Genomic DNA, 26,798 nt, shown 5'->3' with positions numbered 1-26,798 from the left:
AGTGCGAGGGAGAGGCGAGCCACGTGGGTGGAGCTGGAGCGCAGCTCGCATGGGGGAGTCTATCCCGCTGGCAGCCCCGGTCCCGGTGGAACAGGCGGTGCTGGAGACGTTCTTCTCTCACCTGGGTATCTTCTCTTACGACAAGGCCAAGGACAATGTGGAGAAGGAACGAGAGGCCAACAAGAGCGCGGGGGGCAGCTGGCTGTCGCTGCTGGCGGCCTTGGCCCACCTGGCCGCGGCAGAGAAGGTCTATCACAGCCTCACCTACCTGGGGCAGAAACTAGGTACCTCCGCCCCGCCCCCCGTGCCCCTTGAGGAAGGAAAGGGAGTATATTCCCCCATCGGCAATGGCTTGGGTTCCCTGTCTCTGTCACTCTTAGCCGCAGGCTCAACTCCGCACTCCCAGGTCTCCTCCCACCGATCCCGTCCTTCCCTCGGCTTCCACAAACCCCGCCCACCGGCCTCCGCGGCAGATAGATTGGCCGTCCGGGTGTATGTTGTTTGCAGGGCTGTGCTTCAAACCGATGGCAGTATCCATTTTGCTCATGCATGGATTGGTGCCATAAATGAGAAGTTAAACTCTATGTCCTCGCTCTCTAACCAGTGACACTGCGGCGAGAGGAGCAAAACTTGGCAATACAACCTAGTTAGAATTCATGAACACTATTGTCTGGCTTCTTAAGGCCCCGGAGAGTTACAGATGGAGTCCTACCCCCTCTTCGTAGACCCACAATAAATATCTAATGAATGAAGAGAAAAATGAATGCTGGACAGGAAAGGCAAGAAATATGCCTAACACTAACAAGAGGGGCCTTACAGGGAAAATGGTAAACACTCTTATCATCCCATGATAAATCTTGCCCCTGAAAATAAGATGCAGGAGCTGATTAAGCTGATTTTCACTAGTAGAAACAATTAGTATGAGTAAATCAGAAGGAAATAATATATGTGAAAGCCAAGGGCTATACATACGAAGTATTACTACTTAAAATTACCAATATTATGAATCCCAGAGCTTTTAGAGTTGTTTTAGTACTTTGGCGTATTTTAGACCCTTTAATATCAGAGGCACAGGGTCTGGTATGAATGAAGGACACATAACAGTATAAAATAGAAGTGTACAATTGAGTGCAGATTCCAGTTTGAGTTTCTCCCCCCCCCCAGTTTCCTTATATTGCCTGAAGGTGACCATGTACATCTTGCTTTCAGTAAACACTCAAGAGGCAGGGCTTTCTGAGATCTTAACTGTGCTTTAGCTTTTCAAACAATAACTTGTTATTTAGTGTGTTGACTTATTGGCAACAACTAGTCAGGTAGTTTCACCTTGTGTAATTTTTCCTCCCTTTCTTACAGTGGCACTTCTCAGAAATTTACAGTTGCTCTTGCAGTGTTATAATTCCCCTTTCTACAGATTGGCAAATTGTGTGCATGCAGTTGTGCGGGTAGGTGACAGAGCCTATACCAGAATACCTACCTTTGAACTGTCAGATTGTGTTTGTGTCCAAATGATTTATAAAAATTGTAGATGTAGTATAATTTACAGTTATATATTAAATAATTTACATATTATTATGTATATATGAAAATGGGGAGGATTCTGCCTGTAAAATTGAAGGTGGGTAATTTTCTTGCAGTTTTAGTGTTTTTAGATTCCCCCGCCTCATGAAGAATGGTGATTGATCCCAGTGCCATGTTTTTATGTTTTTTTCTTTTAGTTAACCTATGAGGATTTGATAACCTGTGGCCTCACTCCCCAGAAAAATATATATGTAATACAATTTTGCATGTAATCTGAAAGGGTTCACTTGGATTTCCTAAAGCCTATGTATAGACCTCAGTTAAGAAATCTACTCTAGTTTAAGTTGTATGTGCCTGGTTTTAGGTGCCTGGCTGTGCCTAAGAACATGCACAAGCCCATCACTGTCTCTGACTTGGGTTCTCTGAAGTGGCTCTTATTATGTAAAGCGATTAGTTCTGCACAGACCCCAGCTTGCATGGGTGAGCCTGAGGGCTGTGCTTTGAAATTGATCCACAGAGCAATTTACACTGTGAAACATGCTCAGGCGCTGTTTAGGCTCCCAGCTGATCTGTCACTTCGGTGTAAATGTTCTGAAAATGGCATGTTTAATGTCACATAGCTTACTCTCGTGTACAGTAAATGTAGGTTCCAGATGTAAATTTTTAGCTTTGCAATTACCTTACCGTTTTTTGATACTGGAATGTTTGTGATATCAACGTGCTTACAATATGACTTCATGATTATTGAGGTGACTCTGCATTTTCTTAAAAACTTGGGAAAATTTTTATGTTGCTACTTAAAACAGTCCCATGTTCGTCAACTACTTTGCTATTTAGAACATTTATATGGTTTTCTTTAAAAAGCAAAACAAAAAGTTTATGTGTATTTTTTAAACATGTAGAAAGCACGGTTTTAAAAAGTGAGTCTTTTTGACTTCACTTTTGTGACTGGTGTTTATTGGAGACCTTGGCAGTGAATCCTGATTATAGATGCAAGTGTGGGACTTTAGACAAAGAACAGACCTGACAGGGAGCCTTCTGTTCCTGTCTTGGCTCAGCTGAAAAACTTTGGGGTCAACCCTTATCTTGGAGCCCTCTGTTTACTTTGAGGGGAGAATATATCTATTTGGGGAAAGATCAGTGATTAAAGTATGCTGACTCAATACCTGCAGAGGACTTTAGAAGGTCATACTTTTCTCCCCTTTGTTTCATTGCTGGAGAGTTTCCTCAACATCTGGTGGCTGGAAGATACCATGGTAGAAAATGACTTAACTTGAGAACTGATGTTTAAAGAGTATCATTAGCAAGAAGTTGTGGAATAAAATATTCAATTAGAAGTGCAAAACTTTAATATACTCATTGCTTGAAATTTCATGATGTGAGATAGACTGTTGAAATCTTGAAAAATAATGAGCATTCATAAAACGAGACTTCCATGGAAACAATTCAAAATAATCATATTTTGTAAATTCAAAAAGCTGAGACAAGAAGTATGGTGTCTCTGATTCCTTATTTCCCAGCATGAAGGAAGGCCACTCCCCATTGGATGTTCCTAACCAGGGTAGTCACCAAGTAGGCTTGTGCTCCTGAGAGCTTTGAGAAGAGAGACATGTTTAAAACAAATGCGTTGGTGGTCTCTCCCTTCCTTAAAGTGTCAGGTAACTTGGTTTCACATAGTAGTAATGGATGTTTATTGATAAGCTTTAAAAGGTATTCTTTATATTTATATGGTGTTTCCACACCCCCAGGTAAGGGTAATCTAATGAAGGAAGGTATCCCTTTTTCACTCAGAGTTAAAATTTTCACCAAGTTCACCTTGTTTAACAGCAGAAGTGAGTACACAGTTAAGGTCACCTAGCTATCTATCAAATAGCTAGCTATTCTTTTTACAGTACTTGAAGCTCCCAATTTACCACAGAGTTGCAGAAGCCCAACTCTATAGTATTGAGAGCTTCTTTTATCAGTTATAAACGGAAGGGGAAGGGATTAGCAGTATTGATTACGTGCTTTGCTCCAGGTGTGTTACATACCAAATGTTATTTCATTGTGTCTTTTTAGTTTCATGTTAAAACAACAACTAAGGCTCAAAGTGGCTAAGGTTAAGTCCCGTGCACATCACACAGCTTGTAAATTTGGAAGCTGGGATTTGGAACCAAGTCTTTCAGACTCCCAGAGCTTTTAAATTTTACTTGGTACTCTTGCTACCTTCGTAACCTAAGAGATTTTGTCTTAGACCTGGGCGCAGAGGTCCATTTATTTCATACCATCACTTTACAAAATCTGCAAAGCTAGACTTAATATGGGTGGAGAGGAAAGGCAAACCTTCCTGGATACAGTCCTGTATGGGATGTTGGTGTCAGGGTCAATCCACCTTCATATGGTTTTTGCTGCTATTAGTAGGAGAAATGATGTGAATGCTAGTCAATCTGGGCAGTATATTGGAGAAAACACTTTTTCAGTATCAGCAATTTGCCTGTGAAATCAGTAGTAGTAGGGTGACCAACCCTATAGGTTTGCCTGGAGTTGAGGGGGTTTTCAGGACATGGGACTAAGGGTTTCCTGAGAAGCTAGACTTTCAGTACTAAAACCTGGAAAGTCATGGGTAAACTGGGACAAGGTGGTTGCCATAGTGGTAAGGGATATAAGATTCATTTCTTGAAATACAAACTGGTCAATGAATTGTGAAATGTTTCATTCATTAAGAGGACATTTTACAAATGCCTTGATAAGTAATTTATACTCCTAATTGGTATGTTTAGAATAGTAACTCATTCATTAAAGCATTCTATGAATATCAACAGAAAATTTTAAATGTCATTCATCTCTGAGAGTTTTATATATTCCTAAGAATTACTGTTTTAAACCTGCCCTGTTTCTTTTTGTTCTCCTAATGTTTTACCTCTGACCTTTGGTGGGGTACAGAATTGCTTAAGAAAACATCTATGAAACTGGCCCCATAATTATTAGAAGCATAGTTGATCATGTATTAATACAGAAGTAAAGAAATAATGTCTATGCCATTTGAACCTTTTTGGTTGTTGAAAAGAATGTATGTGGCCTTACTTTTTGGCTGATTTCCTTTGGAACCCCTGAGTTACAACATGAGTTACAGCAGCAGTTATTTATAATTGCTTCCTACTGTTTTTGTCTTTTTTTTCTATTTTCTTTTCTTTCTTTATTTTTGGCTGCTTTGGGTCTTCATTGCTGCGCATGGGCTTTCTCTAGTTGCGGCGAGCTGGGGCTATTCTTCGATGCGGTGTGCGGGCTTCTCATTGCAGTGGCTTCTCTTGTTGCGGAGTATGGGCTCTAGGCGCGTGGGCTTCAGTAGTTGTGGCTTGCGGGCTCTAGAGCGCAGGCTCAGTAGCTGTGGCACACGGGCTTAGTTGGTCCGCGGCATGTGGGATCTTCCTGGACCAGGGATCAAACCCATGTTCCCTGCATTAGCAGGCGTATTCTTAACCACTGTGCAACCAGAGAAGTCCCACTTCCTATTCTTAATAATTCACAATATGGTGCTTATTATGACAAAGACTGTACTGTCAACCTTGTTAAGAGCACTAAGAGTCCCTTTGTTCCCCTGGGATCCCAGTAGTCTGTGTTTTACATTTTCTCATACAGCTTGAAAGGAAAACGCAACTCCAAAGCAGAAATAACATTTTCTGGTTTACCAGGAATAACAACAGTGTTTCATAATTGGGTGTTCTCTTTTGTTTTAAATATCTTTATGTGGAAGGAGGACTTTTTAGATCCAGGTTGATGTCACTTGCAAGGTTAATCATCCCCTGAATTAGATCTGAATCCTCATTGAAGTGGGCTGGGGGAATATTGGTGCATGAATAAGGAAATTTTTTTTGAATTTTATTTGTTTTTTTATATAGCAGGTTCTTATTAGTTATCCATTTTATACATATTGTGTATATATGTCAATCCCAATCTCCCAATTCATCACACCACCCCCCGCCACCTTCCTCCCTTGGTGTCCATACGTTTGTTCTCTACATCTGTGACTCAATTCCTGCCCTGCAAACCGGTTCATCTGTACCATTTTTCTAGGTTCCACATATATGCGTTAATATACGATATTTGTTTTTCTCTTTCTGACTTACTTCACTCTGTATGACAGTCTCTAGATCCGTCCACATCTCTACAAATGACCCAATTTTGTTCCTTTTTATGGCTGAGTAATATTCCATCATATATATGTACCACATCTTCTTTATCCATTTGTCTGTTGATGGGCATTTAGGTTGCTTCCATGTCCTGGCTATTGTAAGTAGTGCTGCAATGAACATTGGGGTGCGTGTATGTTTTTGAATTATGGTTTTCTCTGGGTATATGCCCAGTAGTGGGATTGCTGGGTCATATGGTAATTCTATTTTCAGTTTTTTAAGGAACCTCCATACTGTTCTCTGTAGTGGCTGTATCAGTTTACATTCCCACCAGCAGTGCAAGAGGGTTCCCTTTTCTCCACACCCTCTCCAGCATTTGTTGTTTGTAGATTTACTGATGATGCCCATTCTAACTGGTGTGAGGTGATACCTCACGGTAGTTTTGATTTGCATTTCTCTAATAATTAGTGATGTTGAGCAGCTTTTCATGTGCTTCTTGCCCATCTGTATGTCTTCTTTGGAGAAATGTCTATTTAGGTCTTCTGCCCATTTTTGGATTGGGTTGTTTGTTTTTTTCATATTGAGCTGCGTGAGCTGTTTATATATTTTGGAGATTAATCCTTTGTCCATTGATTCATTTGCAAATATTTTCTCCCATTCTGAGGGTTGTCTTTTCATCTTGTTTGTAGTTTCCTTTGCTTTGCAGAAGCTTTTAAGTTTCATTAGGTCCCATTTGTTATTTTTGTTTTTATTTCCATTACTCTAGGAGGTGGATCAAAGCAGATCTTGCTGTGATTTATGTCAAAGAGTGTTTTTCCTATGTTTTCCTCTAAGAGTTTTATAGTGTCCGGTCTTACATTTAGTTCTCATTTCCATTTTGAGTTTATTTTTTATTTATTTATTTATTTTGCAGTATGCGGGCCTCTCACTGCCGTGGCCTCCCCCACTGTGGAGCACAGGTTCCGGACGCGCAGGCTCAGCAGCCATGGCTCATGTGCCCAGCCGCTTCGCGGCATGTGGGATCCTCCCAGACCGGGGCACGAACCCGTGTCCCCTGCATCGGCAGGCGTTCCCTCAACCACTGCGCCACCAGGGAAGCCCTGAGTTTATTTTTGTGTATGGTGTTAGGGAGTGTTCTAATTTCATTCTTTTACATGTAGCTGTCCAGTTTCCCAGCACCACTTATTGAAGAGACTGTCATTTCTCCATTGTATATCCTTGCCTCCTTTGTCATAGATTAGTTGACCATAGGTGCATGGATTTATCTCTGTGCTTTCTATCCTGTTCCATTGATCTATATTTCTGTTTTTGTGCCAGTACCATGTTGTCTTGATTACTGTAGCTTTGTAGTATAGTCTGAAGTTAGGGAGTCTGATTCCTCCAGCTCTGTTTTTTTTCCCTCAATACCGCTTTAGCTATTTGGGGTCTTTTGTGTCTCCATACAAATTTTAAGAATTTTTCTTGTAGTGCTGTAAAATATGCCATTGGTAAGTTGATAAGGATTGCATTGATCTGTAGATTGCTTTGGGTAGTATAGTCATTTTCACAATATTGATTCTTCCAATCCAAGAACATGGTATATCTCTCCATCTGTTTGTATAATCTTTAATTTCTTTTATCAGTGTCTTATAGTTTTCTGCATACAGGTCTTTTGTCTCCCTAGGTAGGTTTATTCCTAGGTATTTTATTCTTTTTGTTGCAGTGGTAAATGGGAGTGTTTCCTTAATTTCTCTTTCAGATTTTTCATCATTAGTATATAGGAATGCAAGAGATTTCGGTGCATTAATTTTGTATCCTGCAACTTTACAAAATTCATTGATTAGCTCGAGTAGCTTTCTGGTGGCATCTTTAGAATTCTCTCTATATAGTTTCATGTCATCTGCAAACAGTGACAGTTTTACTTCTTCTTTTCCGATTTGCATTACTTTTATTTCTTTTTCTTCTCTGAATGCCATGGCCAGGACTTCCAAAACTATGTTGAATAATAGTGGCAAGAGTGGGCATCCTTGTCTTCTTCCTGATCTTAGAGGAAATGCTTTCAGTTTTTCACCATTGAGAATGATGTTTACTGTGGGTTTGTCGTATATGGCCTTTATTATGTTGAGGTAGGTTCCCTCTATGCCCACTTTCTGGAGAGTTTTTATCATAAATCGGTGTTGAATTTTGTCAAAAGCTTTTTCTGCATCTATTCAGATGATCATATGGTTTTTATTCTTCACTTTGTTAATATGGTGTATCACATTGATTGATTTGCGTATATTGAAGAATCCTTGCATCCTTGGGATAAATCCCAGTTGATCATGGTGTATGATCCTTTTAATGTGTTGTTGGATTCTGTTTGCTAGTATTTTGTTGAGCATTTTTACGTCTATATTCATCAGTGATATTGGTCTGTAATTTTCTTTTTTTGTAGTATCTTTGTCTAGTTTTGGTATCAGGGTGATGGTGGCCTCACAGAATGAGTTTGGGAGTGTTCCTTCCTCTGCAATGTTTTGGAAGAGTTTGAGAAGGATGGGTGTTAGCTCTTCTCTAAATGTTTGATAGAATTCACCTGTGAAGCCATCTGGTCCTGGACTTTTGTTTGTTGGAAGATTTTTAATCACAGTTTCAATTTCATTTTTAATCACAGTTTCAATTTCATTACTTGTGATTGGTCTGTTCATATTTTCTATTTCTTCCTGGTTCAGTCTTGGAAGGTTATACCTTTCTAAGAATTTGTCCATTTCTTCCAGGTTGTCCATTTTATTGGCATAGAGTTTCTTTTAGTAGTCTCTTAGGATGCTTTGTATTTCTGCAGTGTCTGTTGTAACTTCTCCATTTTCATTTCTAATTTTATTGATTTGAGTCCTCTCCCTCTTTTTCTTGATGAGTCTGGCTAATGGTTTATCAATTTTGTTTATCTTCTTAAAGAACCAGCTTTTAGTTTTATTGATCTTTGATATTGTTTTCTTTGTTTCTATTTCATTTATTCCTGCTCTGATCTTTATGATTTCTTTCATTCTACTAACTTTGGGTTTTGTTTGTTCTTCTTTGTCCAGTTCCTTTAGGTGTAAGGTTAGATTGTTTATTTCAGATGTTTGTTGTTTCTTGAGGTAGGATTGTATTGCTATAAACTTCCCTCTTAGAACTGCTTTTGCTGCATCCCATAGGTTTTGGATTGTCATGTTTTCATTGTCATTTGTCTCTAGGTATTTTTTCATTTCGTCTTTGATTTCTTCAGTGATCTCTTTGTTATTCAGTAACATATCATTTAGCTTCCATGTGTTTGTGTTTTTTACGTTTTTTTCCCTGTAATTGATTTCTAATCTCATAGAATTGGGGTCAGAAAAGATGCTTGATATGATTTCAATTTTCTTAAATTTACTGAGGCTTGATTTGTGACCCAAGATGTGATCTATCCTGGAGCATGTTCCGTGCACACTTGAGAAGAAAGTGTAGTCTGCTATATTTGGATGGAATGTCCTTTAAATATCAATTAAGTCTGTTTGGTCTGTTGTGTCATTTACAGCTTGTGTTGTCCTTATTAATTTTCTGTTTGGATGATCTGTCTGTTGGTGTAAGTGAGGTGTTAAAGTCCCCCACTATTATTGTGTTACTGTCCATTTCCTCTTTTATAGCTGTTAGCAGTTGCCTTATGTATTGAGGTGCTCCTATGTTGGATGCATATATATTTATAACTGTTATATCTTCTTGTTGCATTGATCCCTTGATCATTATGTAGTGTCCTTCCTTGTCTCTTGTAATATTCTTTATTTTAAAGTCTATTTTATCTGATATGAGTATTGCTACTCCAGCTTTCTTTTGATTTCCATTTGCATGGAATATTTTTTTCCATCCCCTCACTTTCAGTCTGTATGTGTCCCTAGGTGTGAAGTGGGTCTCTTGTAGACAGCATATATATGGGTCTTGTTTTTGTATCCATTCAGTGAGCCTGTGTCTGTTGGTTGGACAGGCTCCAACCAAATGGTTAATCCATTCATGTTTAAGGTAATTGTCGATATGTATGTTCCTATGACCATTTTCTTAATTGTTTTGGGTTTGTTTTTGTAGCTCCTTTTCTTCTCTTGTGTTTCCCACTTAGAGAAGTTCTTTTAGCATTTGTTATAGAGCTGGTTTGGTGGTACTGAATTCTCTTAGCTTTTGCTTGTCTGTAAAGCTTTTGATTTCTCCATCGAATCTGAATGAGATCCTTGCCAGGTAGAGTAATCTTGGTTGTAGGTTCTTCCCTTTCATCACTTTAAGTATATCATGCCACTCCCTTCTGGCTTGTAGAGTTTCTGCTGAGAAATCAGCTGTTAACCTTAATGGGAGTTCACTTGTGTGTTATTTGTCGTTTTCCCCTTGCTGCTTTCAGTAATTTTTGCCAATTTGATTACTCTGTGTCTTGGTGTGTTTCTCCTTGGGTTTATCCTGTATGGGACTCCCTGCCCTTCCCAGACTTGGGTGGCTATTTCCTTTCCCATGTTAGGGAAGTTTTCGACTATAATCTCTTCAAATATTTTCTCGGGTTGTTTCTTTCTCTCTCCTCCTTCTGGGACCCCTGTAATGCAAATGTTGTTACACTTAACGTTGTCCCAGAGGTCTCTTAGGCTGTCTTCACTTCTTTTCATTCTTTTGACTTTAGTCTGTTCCGTAGCAGTGAATTCCACCATTCTGTCTTCCAGGTCACTTATCTGTTCTTCTGCCTCAGTTGTTCTGCTATTGATTCCTTCTAGTGTATTTTTCATTTCAGTTATTTTATTGTTCATCTCTGTTTGTTTGTTCTTTAATTCCTCTAGGTCTTTGTTAAACATTTCTTGCATCTTCTCGATCTTTGCCTCCATTCTTTTCCAAGGTCCTGGATCATCTTCACTATCATTATTCTGAATTCTTTTTTCTGGAAGGTTGCCTATCTGTACTTCATTTAGTTGTTTTTCTAGGGTTTTATCTTGTTCCTTCATCTGGTACATAGCCCTCTGCTTTTTCATCTTGTCTATCTTTCTGTGAATGTGGTTTTTGTTCCACAGGCTGCAGGATTGTAGTTCTTGTAGTAGTTCTTCTGCTGTCTGCCCTCTGGTGGATGAGGCTATCTGGGAGGGACTGGTGGTGGGTAGAGCTGGCTGTTGCTCTGGTGGGCAGAACTCAGTAAAACTTTAATCCGCTTGTCTGCTGATGGGTGGGGCTGGGTTCCCTCCCTGTTTGTTGTTTGGCCTGAGGCGACCCAACACTGGAGCCTATCCGGGCTCTTTGGTGGGGCTAATGGCAGACTTTGGGAGTGCTCACCCCAAGGAGTACTTACCAGAACTTCTGCTGCCAGTGTCCTTGTCCTCACGGTGAGACACAGCCACCCCCACCTCTGCAGGAGACCCTCCAACACTAACAGGTAGGTGTGGTTAAGTCTCCTACGGGGTCACTGCTCCTTCCCCTGGGTGCCGATGCGTACACTACTTTGTGTGTGCCCTCCAAGAGTGGAGGCTCTGTTTCCTCAGTCCTGTCGAAGTCCTGCAATCAAATCCCACCAGCTTTCAAAGTCTGATTCTCTAGGAATTCCTCCTCCTGTTGCCAGATCCCCAGGTTGGGAAGCCTGACGTGGGGCTCAGAACCTTCACTGCAGTAGGTGGACTTCTGTGGTATGTGTTCTCCAGTTTGTGAGTCACCCACCCAGCGGTTATGGGGTTTGATTTTATTGTGATTGCGCTCCTCCTACCATCTCACTGTGGCTTCTCCTTTGTCTTTGGATGTGGGGTATCTTTTTTGGTGAGTTCCAGTGTCTTCCTGTCGATGATTGTTCAGCAGTTAATTGTGATCCTGGTGCTCTCACAAGAGGGAGTGAGAGCATATCCTTCTAGTCCACCATCTTGAACCAATCTCCTGGGTAAGGAAATTATACACAGGTCCACCACTACACTGAGTTGTACCAGCGTTAATTTACTCTACAGTGAAATTATGAATCACAAGATATTTAAATCCAAATCATAGAAGTCAGAGAACGTGGTAGATGAAAACTCATTGAGCTCAGCAGTTTAGATTCTTTCCTTTTGGATGCTGAGAGGTGTTTTGTACTTGCAGTTTCTCTACCTTACCCGTCATGTGCTTATGTCATTTGTCTACCAGGGGGCCAGTCTTTCTTCAGCAGGAAGGACTCCATCCGCACCATCTACACTTCCCTGCATAATGAGCTAAAGAAGGTGGTGACTGGCCGTGGTGCCCTAGGGGGGACTGCACCTCACGTGGAAGAGCTCCTTTCCCACCTGTCCGAGCAGCTCTGCTTCTTTGTTCAGGCTCGGATGGAGATCGCAGACTTCTATGAGAAGATGTACACCCTCAGCACACAGAAGTTCATCAATGCCGAAGAGCTCGTTGGCCTTTTAGACACCATCCTCAAGAAATACAGCTCCAGGTCAGTGTAGGGGAGGAGGGAGGGAGGAGTGTGGCAGCCTCACAATCCCACACAGAGTCTCCGTCTTCCCCACACCCCTGCGGAAATCTGTGATGGAATAACTGTGAAGGAGAAATAGTTGTATTACTTTTTATACACGTTAATTAATCAACAGGTATGCATTAGACATCTTCTTTGTGCTTAGTTAACACCATACTGGATGGATGCTTCTCTGAGCAGTAGCAAAAGGTCGAAAATGAAGTAATCCTTAAAAGTTGTATTGTAACTGTTTTTTCTGCTTATGAAAGAATTCACACAACAACAAAAGAATTGTATATCACGTAGTGTGACTTTTTAATAAACCACTATTCAAATAAATGTCCCTTTCAAAGTCATCACCTTGGTGAGTTATCCACTTGATTCCTCTGATGGAGCCATTACTTAACATGTGTAGGGAACTCCTTTATAATTGCTTTCAGCACCTGTCGCATAGTTTTGATTTTGTCTTAAACTTCTTTGGTGGAGGCAGGCATCTGTGCTTTAGAGCAGGGCATGTTTTTTTGGTAGTCAAAAAGATATTTGTAGCCAGTTTAATTTTTTTTAAAAAGATGTTGATCAACTGGAAAAAAATTTTTGAAGGAAATTGCTGCTTATAAAGTGAGACTCGTTATAATGTATTGCTCACTGCCTGGCCCAAAAAGCAGTTCCAAAAGAATTTGAGTAGTGTTGTGAACATCATTGACTGTGAATGACTCAGGTTTATTTTTGGGTCCTTGGAGCCTGGCTTAGAGCCTTGCACATAGTAGGTGCTCAGTAATTTTATGATGAATTAAATGGAAAGTGATGCTAATCATTAGAGAAATGCAAATCAAAACTGCAATGAGGTATCACCTCACACCAGTCAGAATGGCCATCATCAAAAAATCTACAAACAATAAATGCTGGAGAGGGTGTGGAGAAAAGGGAACCCTCTTGCACTGTTGGTGGGAATGTCAATTGATACAGCCACTATGGAGAACAGTATAGAGGTTCCTTAGAAAACTAAAAATAGAACTCCCATATGACCCAGCAATCCCACTACTGGGCATATACCCTGAGAAAACCATAGTTCAAAAAGAGTCATGTACCAAAATGTTCACTGCAGCTCTATTTACAATAGCCCAGAGATGGAAACAACCTAAGTGTCCATCGACAGATGAATGGATAAAGAAGATATGGCACATATATACAATGGAATATTACTCAGCCATAAAAAGAAATGAAATTGAGTTATTTGTAGTGAGGTGGATGGACCTAGAGTCTGTCATACAAAGTGAAGTAAGTCAGAAAGAGAAAAACAAATACTGTATGCTAACACATGTATATGGAATCTAAAAAAAAAGAAAAAAAAAGGTCCCATCCTGCCTTAAGGCAGGATGGGAATAAAGATGCAGACCTACTAGAGGATGGACTTGAGGACACGGGGAGGGGGAAGGGTAAGCTGGGACGAAGTGAGAGAGTGGCATGGACATATATACACTACCAAATGTAAAATAGATAGTTAGTGGGAAGCAGCCGCATAGCACAGGGAGATCAGCTAGGTGCTTTGTGGCCACCTAGAGGGGTGGGATAGGGAGGGTGGGAGGGAGATGCAAGAGGGAAGAGATATGGGGATTTGTGTATATGTATAGCTGATTCACTTTGTTATACAGCAGAAACTAACACACCATTGTAAAGCAATTATACTGCAGTAAAGATGTTAAAAACAAAAAAACCCAAAAAAGAGTCATGTACCACAATGTTCATTGTAACACTGTTTACAATAACCAGGACATGGAAGCAACCTAAGTGTCCATCGACAGATGAATGGATAAAGAAGATGTGGCACATATATACAATGGAGTATTACTCAGCCATAAAATGAAACGAAATTGAGTTATTTGTGGTGAGGTGGATGGACCTAGAGTCTGTCGTACAGAGTGAAGTAAGTCAGAAAGAGAAAAACAAATACTGTATGCTAACACATATGTATGGAATCTAAAAAAACAAATAGTTCTGATGAACCTAGGGCAGGACAGGAATAATGACACAGATGTAGAGAATGGACTCGAGGACACAGGGAGGAAGAAGGGTAAGCTGGGACGAAGTGAGAGAGTAACATTTACATGTATACACTACCAAATGTAAAATAGATGGCTAGTGGGAAGCAGGTGCGTAGCACAAGGAGATCAGCTCGGTGCTTTATGACCACCTAGAGGGGTGGGATAGGGAGCGTGGGAGGGAGACACAAGAGGGAGGAGATATGGGGACATATGTATATGTATAGCTGATTCACTTTGTTATACAGCAGAAACTAACACAACATTGTAAAGCAATTAAACTCCAATAAAGACGTTTAAAAAAATTAAATAAATGGAAAGTGATGACTTTGAAAGATACCACTCCTTTGGATATATGAGTTCAGATATGTTTGCTTAAAAAAGAAAGGCAGATATATTCATTTATATTCCCAAATTAAGCCTACTACTCATCTGATTAATGGACTGGGGGAAGTAGGCTAAGTGGAGAGATTAAAAGAGACTTCACAGAGGGAGGTGGAATCTGAGAAGACTTTTAAGGGCGGGTAGGATTTTGAAAGAAAAGGCAGGTAGAAAGCATAGGTTCTTCCATATCTGTGACTCCACATCCAGAGATTCAAAGTACTGAATATACTACCTACTAAAATATGTTACCTCCTAAAATACATACATTTTGTAATATATTTTACATGTGTATATAAGTGGACCTGTGCAGTTCAAACCCATGTATGTCATTCAAGGGTCAGCTGTATTCTAAATTTTTATTTATTTTTAGTAGGCAATATATTAACATGGCTCAAAATTTATGAAGTACAAAAAAATGCAGTAGTGAAAAGTCTACCTTCTGCCCCTGTTCCTTAGCTACTTAATTTCTTTCCTAGGAGTTAATGAATGTTAACAAGTTCTGTCATTCTCAAGAGATAGTTTATGCATATAAATACACACATTTCCTTTTTTTAAACAAATTTTACATGTTTACAGATTTTTTTTTATCTTTGGAAATTTTCTTTTATTTCTCCCTCAAATCTGATTAGTGTATGTTTTCTTTTAATAAAATAATTTTTTTTAAACCAAAAACTACAGTACAATTGGAGCTGTGATTCTCAAGAGGAAGAGATCTTATGTGGTGATTCCCAAATGCTAACGTGAAAGTGTTTTGCTGAACCATTTTGGGAGCTTAAGAAAAATACCGTTACCTGAGCCCTTCTTCTTTCCCAAGAGAGTAACATTCAGTGATTTGGGGTTGGGTGCCTAGAAACCTGTCTGTTTTAAAAGTTCCCTGTGATACTGATACATAAGTCTGCAAGAAAAATTGGATAAATAAGGAAAAGATGCCAACGTTAGGATATACTGGTTATTGAACCTTACCAATGTGTGTGCAAGTGCTTGTGTGTATGTTGTGTCATAGTAAAGAATGGTTATTACTATATAATTGTTTTTATTTTATTAGATTTGTGACCTATCATCTTTGAACCTTCTTTGAAACATCCCACTTCTCAGAGGCCTGGGAATTTCTTCCATTGCAGTAGCAAAAGCCCAGGTTTCATTCTTGAAGATCTTAGGGCAGTACTTAGCAGTACCTCTTATCCTGCTGAGTGGATACTGATGGAGCTGACTGTAAATCACATATGGTCAATAGGTGTTTTCAGCTATTGTCTCCATCCTCCACCAATGCTACCTTTGTCTACTTAATAGGGAATTAATGATCACAGACACATCCTAGCCTAAAAATTATCTACAGTAGAGGCTTTGGGTTAATTTGAACAACATAAATTCTTTAGTTTAGAATTTCTGAAAAGTTGAAATTCTGTATACTATATTCATTTTCTTTGGGAAGTGAAATTATTTTAGATATAAATTAACATGATTTGCCCTTTGCTTTCAGAGATGAAGGGGATTCATATTTTGTTTTTCTCCTCTGGAAGCCAGGTGTGCTCAGAGTAGAATGGTGTTAAAGGTTTCCTCTTTTGGCAAACTTATTACATTATTAAGCAAATGTAAATTGGTTAAGAATCACAGTCATTTGTGATGCTGCATTTCAAATTGAATAATTAACATTAATCATTTGAGTTTTCATTGTGTGCCCTTTAGAAGAAAAAACATGGATTAACTCATGCAGGGTCAGGGTGTCTACTATTCCTTGAATACTTTTGAGGAGAAGTAGAACTTGGGTTTTTATTTCCAAGGAATTATCAGTGGAACATTTTTTGATTCAGTAGAATTTGTTTTGAATTTATTTACCTGTTTGGTACAGTGGACATAAAAGAAAATTCTGGCTTATCTTTCTATTTCATGGTTAAAACAATTATAAATGCAATTTAATATATACTCTCCTAAATCAAGAACTTTTAATTGAAGTATAGTTGATACACAGTATTATATAAGTTTCAGGTGTACCGTATAGTGATTCACAATTTTTAAATGTTATACTCCATTTATAGTTATTATGAAATATTGGCTGTATTCCCTGTGTTGTATCATATATCCCTTTTTTTTTTTTTTTGGCCATGCCGTGCAGCACACAGGATCCTAGTTCCTTGACCAGGGATCAAACCCGTGCCCCCTGCAGTAGAAGCACAGAGTCTTAACCACTGGACTGCCAGGGAAGTCCCATATATCCTTGTAGCTTATTTTAAATATAATAGTTTGTACCTCTTAATCCTCTCCCCCTATATTGCCCCTCCCCCTTCCCTCTCCCCACTGGAAACCACTAGCTTTACAACATGATTTTTAAGAAATAATTCTTTTAGAGAAGTCAGCAATTATTCATTCTAGACAGCTTTTAAAAATCCATCTGGTGTGGCAATAATATTCTATTAAATGATTTTTATTCTTTAATCATAATTTTATAGCTAGGATTTAAAGAGCATTTTTTTAAAAACTGAGTTACATAAATTTCTGTTTGCATTTTAGGAAGCACATTTTTTTTTGATCTGAATGCTTCAAATGACAGAATTCTCACCAAGGGCAGAACAGTGATTTATTTAGTCTTTATGCCCTTTTTCCTTCAAAAAAAAAAATTCATGATGATAAGACTGTTAATGAAACAGTTAGTTGCATGTGTGTAGTTCAACAAGGTTAACTGTTGCCCACTGAAAATTTCGTAAGCAAAACCAGCAATAGTACGATTTCTGTAGGACGCGTTTTACTCTAGGTATTTGACTCGCCTAGATCTTAACAGTGGAGACTCAAGGGTTTCTGTGATCTTGCCCCAGCCCAACTTTTCAAATTACCTAAGGCCCATCAAATGCCTTAAATTGCACTAAAACTCCTAGTAAAAAGGAAGCAGCTTCAAAGAGAAAACTTTGAGGATTTTAAGCAGAAGCCAAAAAAAACAGTCCATAATCTAATGTATTCCCCATAAGGAAATTTGCCATTTCCTACCTTGGTTCCTGTTACTTAGTTTGCTTAGAATGTCCTCCAATTTGTAGGGGAAGAAAAAATATCTTTTTCCTTTACTCTTCTAAGTATCTCAGCTGAGGACCCTTTAACAAAAGACAGATTAACAAGAGAAAAGCATACAAATGTATTTTAATATAGGTTTTATGTGGCATGGAGCCTTCTAAGGAAATGAAGACCCAAAGGAGTTGTTAAACCTGTGTTTTTATGCTAGATGTGATGAAGAGTGAGAGTTGTGGAAAAATGTGCTAGGATGAAAAAAGGTATGAGCTAAATGTACTAAACTGGGGGAAACAGCAAGGCCCGGTTCAGATTTCTCTCTGTGACCTTATGTCTTTGGAGATAAGGATGCTCATTTCCTCAGGGTACAGGGAGGGAAACCTCTTACATGAGGGTTTTATGATCTGCTTCAGGAGAGGGTCAGAAAGTCCTTCCTGCATATGTCATTTCTCAATGTTACCTGCATATGTCATTTGTCAAATTCATTCAGCTTAAAATAGTCAATATACCAAGATGCCATATTTTGGGGTAGCGTGTTCTGAACCTCGTCAAATTCTATCATGTGTCAATTAGCTGTTGCCACAATTATTTTGTATAACAGGCTACCCCCAAAATCACACTTTCGGGCTTGCAGGTCAATTGGGAGTTGTCTGACGTAGGCTGGGCTTAACTGGGTAGCTCTGCTGAACACTGTTGGTCTCATTGGGCTTGGCTTACTGCTGTGAGTTTTGGGCTTGGTCAGCTACACGTGTGTTCGTTCTGAGCCCAAGGTTAGAGGGGAAGCAGCTACCCGGTGATGACGCCCAAGTGCCAAAGAACAAGCTCAATTAAGCTCATTTCAAGCCTTTGCTTGCATCAGATCTGTTAACATCCCTTTGGCCAAAGCAAGTCACATAGCCCGATCCATGGTCCAGGGGTGGGAAAGTACACTCTACCTCTGGTGGGAGAGGCCGCAAAATCACACAGCAAAGGGTGTGGAATCAGGGGTGGTTAAGAACTGGGGCCAGAAATTTAAGCTCTCATCTTCACGTGGCTAAATCCTACCTGTTCTTTAAGCTTTATGACTCAATTGAAATCCTGTCTCCTCTATGACCTGCACAATCTTTCAACCAAAAGGAATTGCTCCTTTTTCTAAACTGTTAGTTGATTTGTACCCCTCGTAAGAGATGTATTACTTCCTGCTTGTAGCCATTATAAATACCTCCTTCTACCAGGGGAGGTCCTGTAGGGCAAACCTTTGTCTAATTCATCTTTATATCTTCAATGTAATTATATCTAAAAACTAGTAAAGTGATTGTTTTAAATGAGATTATGGATTTTTTAAATGTGGTGAAATATACATAACATTTACTTCTCTAACCATTTTTAAGTGTAAGTTTTTGTGTGTTTTTTGGGATTTTTTTGATTTTTTTAAATTTTATTGTTTTGTTGTAATAAAACATAATATAAAATTTATCACCTTAACCATTGTAAGTGTGCAGTTGAGTGGCATTAAGCACATTCACAATGTTGTGCAACCATCACCACCATCCATTTCCAGAATTTTTTTTTAATCATCCAAACAGAAACTCTGTACCCATTCAGCAATCACGGCCTATTCTCCCCTCAGCCTCTGGTAACCTCCATTCTAATTTCTGCCCCTGTGAAATTGCCTCTTCGGTGTCTCTCATACAAGTGGAATCACGGGACATCAGTCCTCTTGTGTCAGGCTGATTTCACTTAGCATAATGTTTCCAAGGTTCATCCATGTTGTAGCGCGCATCAGTACTTTGTGTTTTTTTTAATGGCTGCATAACGTTTTGTTGCTTAAGTGTACAGTTTTGTGACATTCATATATTCACATTGTACTACAGTTTTATTTTTAATTGGTCTTCTGACTTCTCACATGCATGGGACCTGCATACTTCTTTTGGAAGGAACTCCTTGATGGGGATTTGTGAAGGAGGGAGTGCGTGCTGGAGCTCCCTTCCTCTCTCTCTCTTTTTCTGTCTTTTTGGCTTTTTTTGGAGCAGATGTTCTCTGCAAATAGTTGTCAATTTATTCTGTATTCAGGCTCTTTCAAGCTGTATGTTTTTGGATTACAACAATTTAACAGATCCCACTACGGGGTGAGATGTGAATAGGTATGAGGCACAGAGTGGGAATGGGAAAATGATACAACATAATGCTAATCTCAGGGTCTTGGCAGAATAACATTAGCATGAATTTTTAGCTCTTCTTACGGATGAAAAGTAGCTTCGGCATTCACATTCATCCTAATAAATGTTGAACATTTAAACACTTTTCCGTATATGTATACAGAAGAGATTGTGCAGAATTCTTTCTAAAGGTTTGTACAGAGAAGAGAATTCATATTCTTTCAAGAGAACATTGGATATAAATGATGATTTCCAGCTGGAAGCAGAAACATCACTTTGAGTATTGTTATTTGTGGTAGAATGAAACCATTTTCCTCTTATTAACAGTCTTACTGTGTTCATAGCTCCTCGGCAGATTTTTGTGATATCCATGATTGTAGAATCTGGTGATACTTAAGGCTCATTAAGTGTCAAGTTGCCTAAAGGATAAGGTGGTAGGAGCATTTCTCAGAATGCAAAGATTCTGAGACATGCTATAGTGTGTGTGTGTGTGTGTGTGTGTGTGTGTGTGTGTGTGTGTGAGTGAGATAGGCTTTGTTTTTCTTTTTTTACAGATTGATTTATTTTTGGCTATGCTGGGTCCTTGCCACTGTGCGGGCCCTCTCCAGCTGTGACGAGTGGGGCGCCACTCCTCGCTGCGGTGCGCGGGCCTCCCATCGTGGCGCCTCCCCCCACCGCGGAGCAGGGGCTCCAGGCGCACGGGCCTCCGTAGTTGTGGCTCCTGGGCTCCAGGGCGCAGGCTCATTAGCTGTGGCGCACGGGCTCAGCCGCCCCGCGGCATGTGGGATCCTCCCAAACCAGGGCTTGAACCCATGTCCCCCGCATTGGCAGGCGGACCCCCAACCACTGTGCCACCAGGGAAGTCCCATGTTAGGCTTTCTTAACGTTTACTTCAAAGCATGTAATGTTTGAAGAGTCCAAATTAGTTAATTAATTGAGTACATGAGCTAGAGGATTTGAGATCTGGTTTATCTTTCTGATTCTTTGAGTGTATTATTAGACTACACCTCTCACCCATGTTTTAGCTTCCGTATCTTGAAGGATGTTGATTGTAAAATACCAGTAATAGAAAAAAAATGTGTTATTGTTATGTGACTAGCTACATCCTATTTATCACATGATAATCAGTTTCTATCATATAATATCCAACCTAGTTTGGGCTCTCTTAATCATAATCCCATTTGTTTAAATAGATTTTTTAAAACTCTAGACATACTTGTGATGATTTTTTTTTCCTAATTGTTTAATTGATAACCAGGATTTTCCTCTTCAACCAGGGCCAAAACAGATGTGTAAGAATCTTCTGTCTCATTGACAGTGAAGCAATTAAATTACATGGGCTCAGGCCTGTAAATCATCTTCCATGGTGCCTGGGGCATATGATATGCTTGGGAAATGCTAGATCTTGCCCACACCTTCAAAATGGGATCACTTGCTAAGATAATTCCTGAAACCTCTGCAGATGCTTTGGAACTTGAGGAAGAGTGTAAGGGCTTCATGTAGGCTCCTTGAGAAGGAGGTGCATCAGGCCAGGCAGACACTGAAACTCCCTGGGCATTTCTCAGAAGAAAAAGATGAGCAAGAAAGTTCTAAGTGGTCCATACAGAAAGGACTCTCCTCATCCAGTCCTTTGCCACACTTGATATTAGCCAAAAGGCTGAGAAGCGATAACCATTCCATCTCATTGTTACAGAACTTCATTTAGGTCATAAACAACAGAGTCAATGAGGCAGAAACTAGGATTCAAATCTTAACATAGTTACCACATTTACCGAGTTTCTACTACGTGCTGCATGTTTGAGAGATGGAGTGAAGGAAGAACGTAGCTTTTACTTCCCCTCAGAAGGGGCTCAAAGCAAGGGTGACCCTGTGTCCCAGTTTGTCTGATAAGTTATACGATTAAGCTACAAAGGGGAAGACAGGTATTAAGAAACTAGAGGATATAATTAGAGGGCCTGACCTAGTCTGGGGGAGGACAAAGAAGACATTTTGAAGGAAGTGACTCTGAAGAGGAGACCTGAAGTAGAAGTGTTGATGGAAAGGCTCAGGCTGTCACTGGCCTCAGGGTCTTTGCACGTGCCCGTTATCACCTCTGCCGGGGAGAGAGGACCTTCCCACAGCCTGTCCCCTTCCCCCTCAATTTACTAGACAAGTGAAGTAAAAAATGTTTTACAAACAGCAGGTAGCAGTCCATGAGTCATAAAATTAAGTTAGTGAGTAGTAATCTAATTAAAAAATATATATTGGGCTTCCCTGGTGGCGCAGTAGTTGAGAGTCTGCCTGCCGATGCAGGGGACACGGGTTCGTGCCCCAGTCCGGGAAGATCCCACATGCCCCGGAGCAGCTGGGCTCGTGAGCCATGGCCGCTGAACCTGCGCATCCGGAGCCTGTGCTCTGCCAACGGGAGAGGCCACAACAGTGAGAGGCCCGCGTACCGCAAAAAAAAAAAAAAAAAAAAAAAAAAATATATATATATATATATATAGTTAAATATCAAGAGTACATTGTGCATAGTAAGGGTAAATGTTAAATTTTAAAACCTTTTATCTATCGATGTATGCACTTCATCACAATATAAAGTATTTCTTACTGTAGATCATGGTCAAAATTTTTTTAAAAAATTTTGTCTAGAACAAATAGAAATGAAATCATGCTATTACCCTAACCTTCTCTGGTATACCATTGCATTTCTAGTTATTTAATGTATGGAGAAAGTGAGAAGAATGAGAATGTGGCTCAAGCTGAGGAGGGACCAGGTTTTTCGAGGCCTCGTAAGACTTTTTAAGGATTTTAGATTTTATCCTGAGATAAATGGAAAGTGGTTGAAGTATAAGATTTTTTAAATTAGCCACGATTTTTTTTTTCTTTTTTTTGCGGTACGCGGGCTTCTCACTGTTGTGGCCTCTCCCGTTGCGGAGCACAGGCTCCGGACGCGCAGGCTCAGCGGCCATGGCTCACGGGCCCAGCTGCTCCGCGGCATGTGGCATCTTCCCGGACCGGGGCACGAACCCGTGTCCCCTGCATCGGCAGGCAGACTCTCAACCACTGTGCCACCAGGGAAGCCCCACGATTTTGTTTTTAACTGTGATTAAATATGAAGGGAATTTGAGAACTAGAAGTAAGGGCTTTCTGATAAATGTTCTATTCCTTTATTTTTTGGCTGTTTTGTTGCTGTGGGCGGGCTTTCTTTAGTTGGGGCGAGCCGGGGCTACTCTTTGTTGTGGGGCGTGGGCTTCTCACTGCGGTGGCTTCTCTTGTTGTGGAGCACGGGCTGTAAGCGCGTGGGCTTCAGTAGTTGTGGCACGCAGGCTCAGTAGTTCTGGCTCTTGGGCTCTAGAGTGCAGGCTCAGTAGTTGTGGTGCACGGGCTTAGTTGCTCCGCGGCATGAGGGATCTTCCCGGACCAGGGCTCGAACCTGTGTCCCCTGCATTGGCAGGTGGATTCTTAACTACTGTGCCACCAGGGAAGCCCTATTCCTTTAATAAACATTTATGGATTGTATACTGTTTCAGTTGGTTTATAGTCTCTACTCTCATCTGCAAAATAGGTTTTGTAATACCTTTTGGAGTTACTGTGAACATTAAATAAGTTGATATGTGTTATGTACACATTTAAGAGATGTTTTAGTGACCTTTTATTTGCCTCTTTAGGACCACACCCTGAAAATAGGTTGCCTTGTTTTGTCATACAATTCCCAGAATAAATAAAATAAGTTAAGAAAGACCTATAGTGGGAATTCTCAGGTGGTCCAGTGGCTAAGACTCGGTGCTTTCACTGCCGTGGGCCCGGGTTTGAACACTGGTCAGGGAACTAAGATCCCACGAGCCGTGAGGCGTGGCCAAAAACAAACAAACAAAACAAAACAAAACACCTTGGGGTTTTTTGTAAGCTGTAAGAAAGACTTACAGCTAATTCAGTTTCTCTGTATTTGAACAGAAGGTAGTGGCTATTCTCATTTTTTGTTTTTTTTTAATGTCAGGCTATTTCCACAGGAGACTATGGTGCTGACATAATTCTGAGATGGCGAAGTTATATCAGAATGACCTTTTAAATAAATCAACATGGAATCTTTCCATCTTTCCTTCCCCCGCCCCCAAACATAGTATTAGTCTGACCACACTGTGTTTTTTTGAGGATAGAAAGTGTCACTGTGGGGTCACATTTCCACTCATTTCTGTTAATTCCCCTTCCCCCTTTAGATTTCACCACCCCATCCTCAGTCCTCTGGAAAGCAGTTTCCAGCTGGAGGTCGACGTACTGAGTCATCTCCTGAAGGCCCAGGCTCAGGTCTCCGAGTGGAAGTTCCTCCCGTCTCTGGTTAACTTACACAGCGCTCACACCAAGCTGCAGACTTGGGGCCAGATCTTTGAAAAGCAACGGGAGACCAAGAAACATCTGTTTGGAGGGCAGTCCCAGAAGGCCATTCAGCCCCCACACCTTTTCCTTTGGCTGCTGAAACTCAAAAACATGCTTCTTGCCAAATTTAGCTTCTACTTTCACGAGGCACTGAGCCGACAAACGACTGCTTCAGAAATGAAAACGCTGACTGCAAAAGCCAACCCAGACCTCTTTGGAAAGATTTCCAGCTTCATCAGGAAATACGACGCTGCCAACGTGTCCTTAATCTTTGACAACCAGGGTTCCGAGAGCTTTCAGGGTCATGGCTACCACCACCCCCATTCCTACAGAGAGGCCCCAAAGGGCGTGGATCAGTATCCAGCCGTGGTATCTCTGCCCAGCGACAGGCCTGTCCTGCACTGGCCCAATGTCATCATGATCATGACAGACCGCACGTCTGACCTGAACAGCTTGGAGAAAGTGGTCCACTTCTATGATGACAAAGTTCAGAGCACCTACTTCCTTACCCGCCCAGAACCCCACTTTACCATTGTTGTCATTTTCGAGTCAAAGAAATCTGAAAGAGACTCCCACTTTATTTCCTTCCTTAGTGAGATCTCACTTGCCCTTAAGAACCCCAAGGTTTTTGCTAGTCTGAAACCTGGATCCAAAGGTTAGCAGGTGATTTGTGTGAAAGGCTTTCAAGACTGGAAATTGTGTTCTTAATTGCTCTAACGATCTACAGTGGTCTGTGATTAGAGTTTCCATCCACCTGTGCTGCTTTCAGGTCTAAATTAAAGACACATTCTCCCTAATTGTGTTGCACCCTTTATAAGCAGTTAAGGCCAGCTCAGTTACATATCCAAAGAGTAAGCGAGGTGGACGTGGCTGCCGGTCTCCGTGGTACAGCAAGGTATTTTCGGCGTTTTCTCCTGTATTTCATGTAGATTAATATTTATTGGCCTTTGATTTTTCTTTCTAGATGTTTTATATTATTCTAAACGTTGTGTTTCAGTGCAATTTCAAATGCCCTCTCCTTTCTCCCTCTTTCTGGATGAGTAATTGGGATACGATATTAAACGGCTTTTTTAGAATCAAGGACTGTTTTCTAGCTCATAAATTAGCAAATTAACATAAAACTAAGTTTTGTGATCAACAAATTAATATTTTTGATGCCAAAATTAGGGTCTTGGTGAGAAATTTCTATCAGTTTGTGAAATTGTAGGTGAATCAGAGTGGTAGCCTAGCATTTGTTTTTTAACAATTCCGAAGATACTCATGGCAACTTTAATAGCAGTGGTTTCTTTTGAGGTGATCTACACACCTAGCTTCGTTTGCTTTTCCCCTTATAAAGTTTCAATTTTTCACTCTGTTTTAAAGTTAGCGTAATCCATTAAGTGGGGTTTCTTCCTTCTTCAAAGTATAATCTGCTTGGCTCTCTATCACCTTTCTGCTGAAATGTATGTTCATGTTTGGCTCTATTCCCTGTTTATTTTTAGGCTGAAAAATCAGGCCGTCTTGGTTTTTCAGCCACTTTTATGCAACTTAGCCTACTTTTATAAAATCAAAATGGAGGTCTTGATACCTTTTACTTGTTAAAAATCAATTGTGCATTCAAAAGACCTCTTCGTAGTTGAGTCATCAACCCCGCAATTAAGCACATCTGAACTTGGGTTTCATGCCTGTCTCCTCCACGTTATTTTTAGAAGCAGTGATACATCTTAACACATGCTTCCTTAACACTTTCCTTCAGTAGGTGTTCATGGGGAAGGAGACAGGTCAGTAAAGCCATAATGGGCTGTGGAGACCTTCACTTCTAGGTTATTGATTCAGAATAAAAATAAGCCACAAAGACTAATTGAGTTGTAACTCTCTGATAGTTCCTTCAAAGCTTGTGTGCAGTGTAATGATCAGAGCAGTCCTGTTTTTCATGATTGCACGGAGCCACTGTTTTTACTGGGCGGCCATAGCAGGCAAGCTGGCAGCATTGGCAGAGACCGGAGAGCCCCTTTGAGCCCGTGTAGGAGGCCTGCCCACCTCAGCCTGGACTCCCTGGTGGAAGAGCCCACTGGCCTATTTTCTGGGGAGAACATGTGTTTTTCTTTTCTTTTTTTCCTTTTTTTTTTTTTTAAAGTCATATGATTTGTAAAAAGCCAGTTTGCTTTAAATAGAAAGTAGTATTTACCTCTGCATTTTATTCACTCAGGTTCGATGAAAATCTGGACCGATTTTACAACATAGAACTTACATAAAAAATTGAAAACAATTGGAACTAAAACGTCAAGTCATTTTTCCTCCCTTTTGTGTTTTGCTGAGAAGCTGAAAAATATTCCTTGGTGTTCATGTATTTTTCCCTAGGTAAAACCACCATTAGCCTTAATGATATGGTCTCCTGTACCTAAAAGAAATATGCTTCAGTGGAACGTGGAGGAGAGTGTAAATAAAACATATATACGATATTTAAATAATTAGCCCTCGCCTAGAACATATTTGAATTGTATATTTATTTTTAAACATACTTTGGTTTAAGCCAAGAAACAAAGTCATTTTACTCTTGAGATTTGTCCTTTAAAATCAGTAATGGGGCTTCCCTGGTGGCTCAGTGGTTGAGAGTCCGCCTGCCGATGCAGGGGACACGGTTCGTGCCCCGGTCCGGGAAGATCCCACATGCCGCGGAGCGGCTGGGCCCGTGAGCCATGGCTGCTGAGCCTGCGCGTCTGGAGCCTGTCCTCCGCAACGGGAGAGGCCACAATAGTGACAGGCCCACGTACCAAAAAAAAAAAAAAAAAAAAAAAAAATCAGTAATGAAATGATCTATAAAGTCTGTGCTTTGCTAATTGGAAGAGTACATCCTCATATTTTCTGCAGACTGCTTGCTTTG

General features: G+C 40.3%; 1 protein-coding gene across 1 annotated transcript; it reads left to right on the top strand.

Moving 5' to 3' along the window:
* Positions 1-26,798, top strand: KICS2 (KICSTOR subunit 2). Its single transcript, XM_060025150.1, has 3 exons — positions 1-284; positions 11,721-12,006; positions 23,779-26,798. The coding sequence occupies exons 1-3, from the start codon at positions 50-52 to the stop codon at positions 24,593-24,595; spliced, it is 1,338 nt and encodes a 445-aa protein (XP_059881133.1). The 5' UTR covers positions 1-49; the 3' UTR covers positions 24,596-26,798.

This window comes from Delphinus delphis, chromosome 11 (genome assembly GCF_949987515.2).
Source record: "Delphinus delphis chromosome 11, mDelDel1.2, whole genome shotgun sequence".
NCBI lineage: Eukaryota > Metazoa > Chordata > Mammalia > Artiodactyla > Delphinidae > Delphinus > Delphinus delphis.
The sequence above is the reverse complement of the archived record's forward strand: the minus strand, read 5'-3'. Positions and strand labels throughout refer to the sequence as shown.

Bases quoted from the DNA above. Each gene is read 5' to 3' on its own strand.
- KICS2 (XM_060025150.1), top strand. From the start codon at position 50: ATGGGGGAGTCTATCCCGCTGGCAGCCCCGGTCCCGGTGGAACAGGCG. The intron at 285-11,720 runs GTACCTCCGCCC...TTTGTCTACCAG, and splicing joins CTACCTGGGGCAGAAACTAG to GGGGCCAGTCTTTCTTCAGC. The intron at 12,007-23,778 runs GTCAGTGTAGGG...TTCCCCCTTTAG, and splicing joins CTCAAGAAATACAGCTCCAG to ATTTCACCACCCCATCCTCA.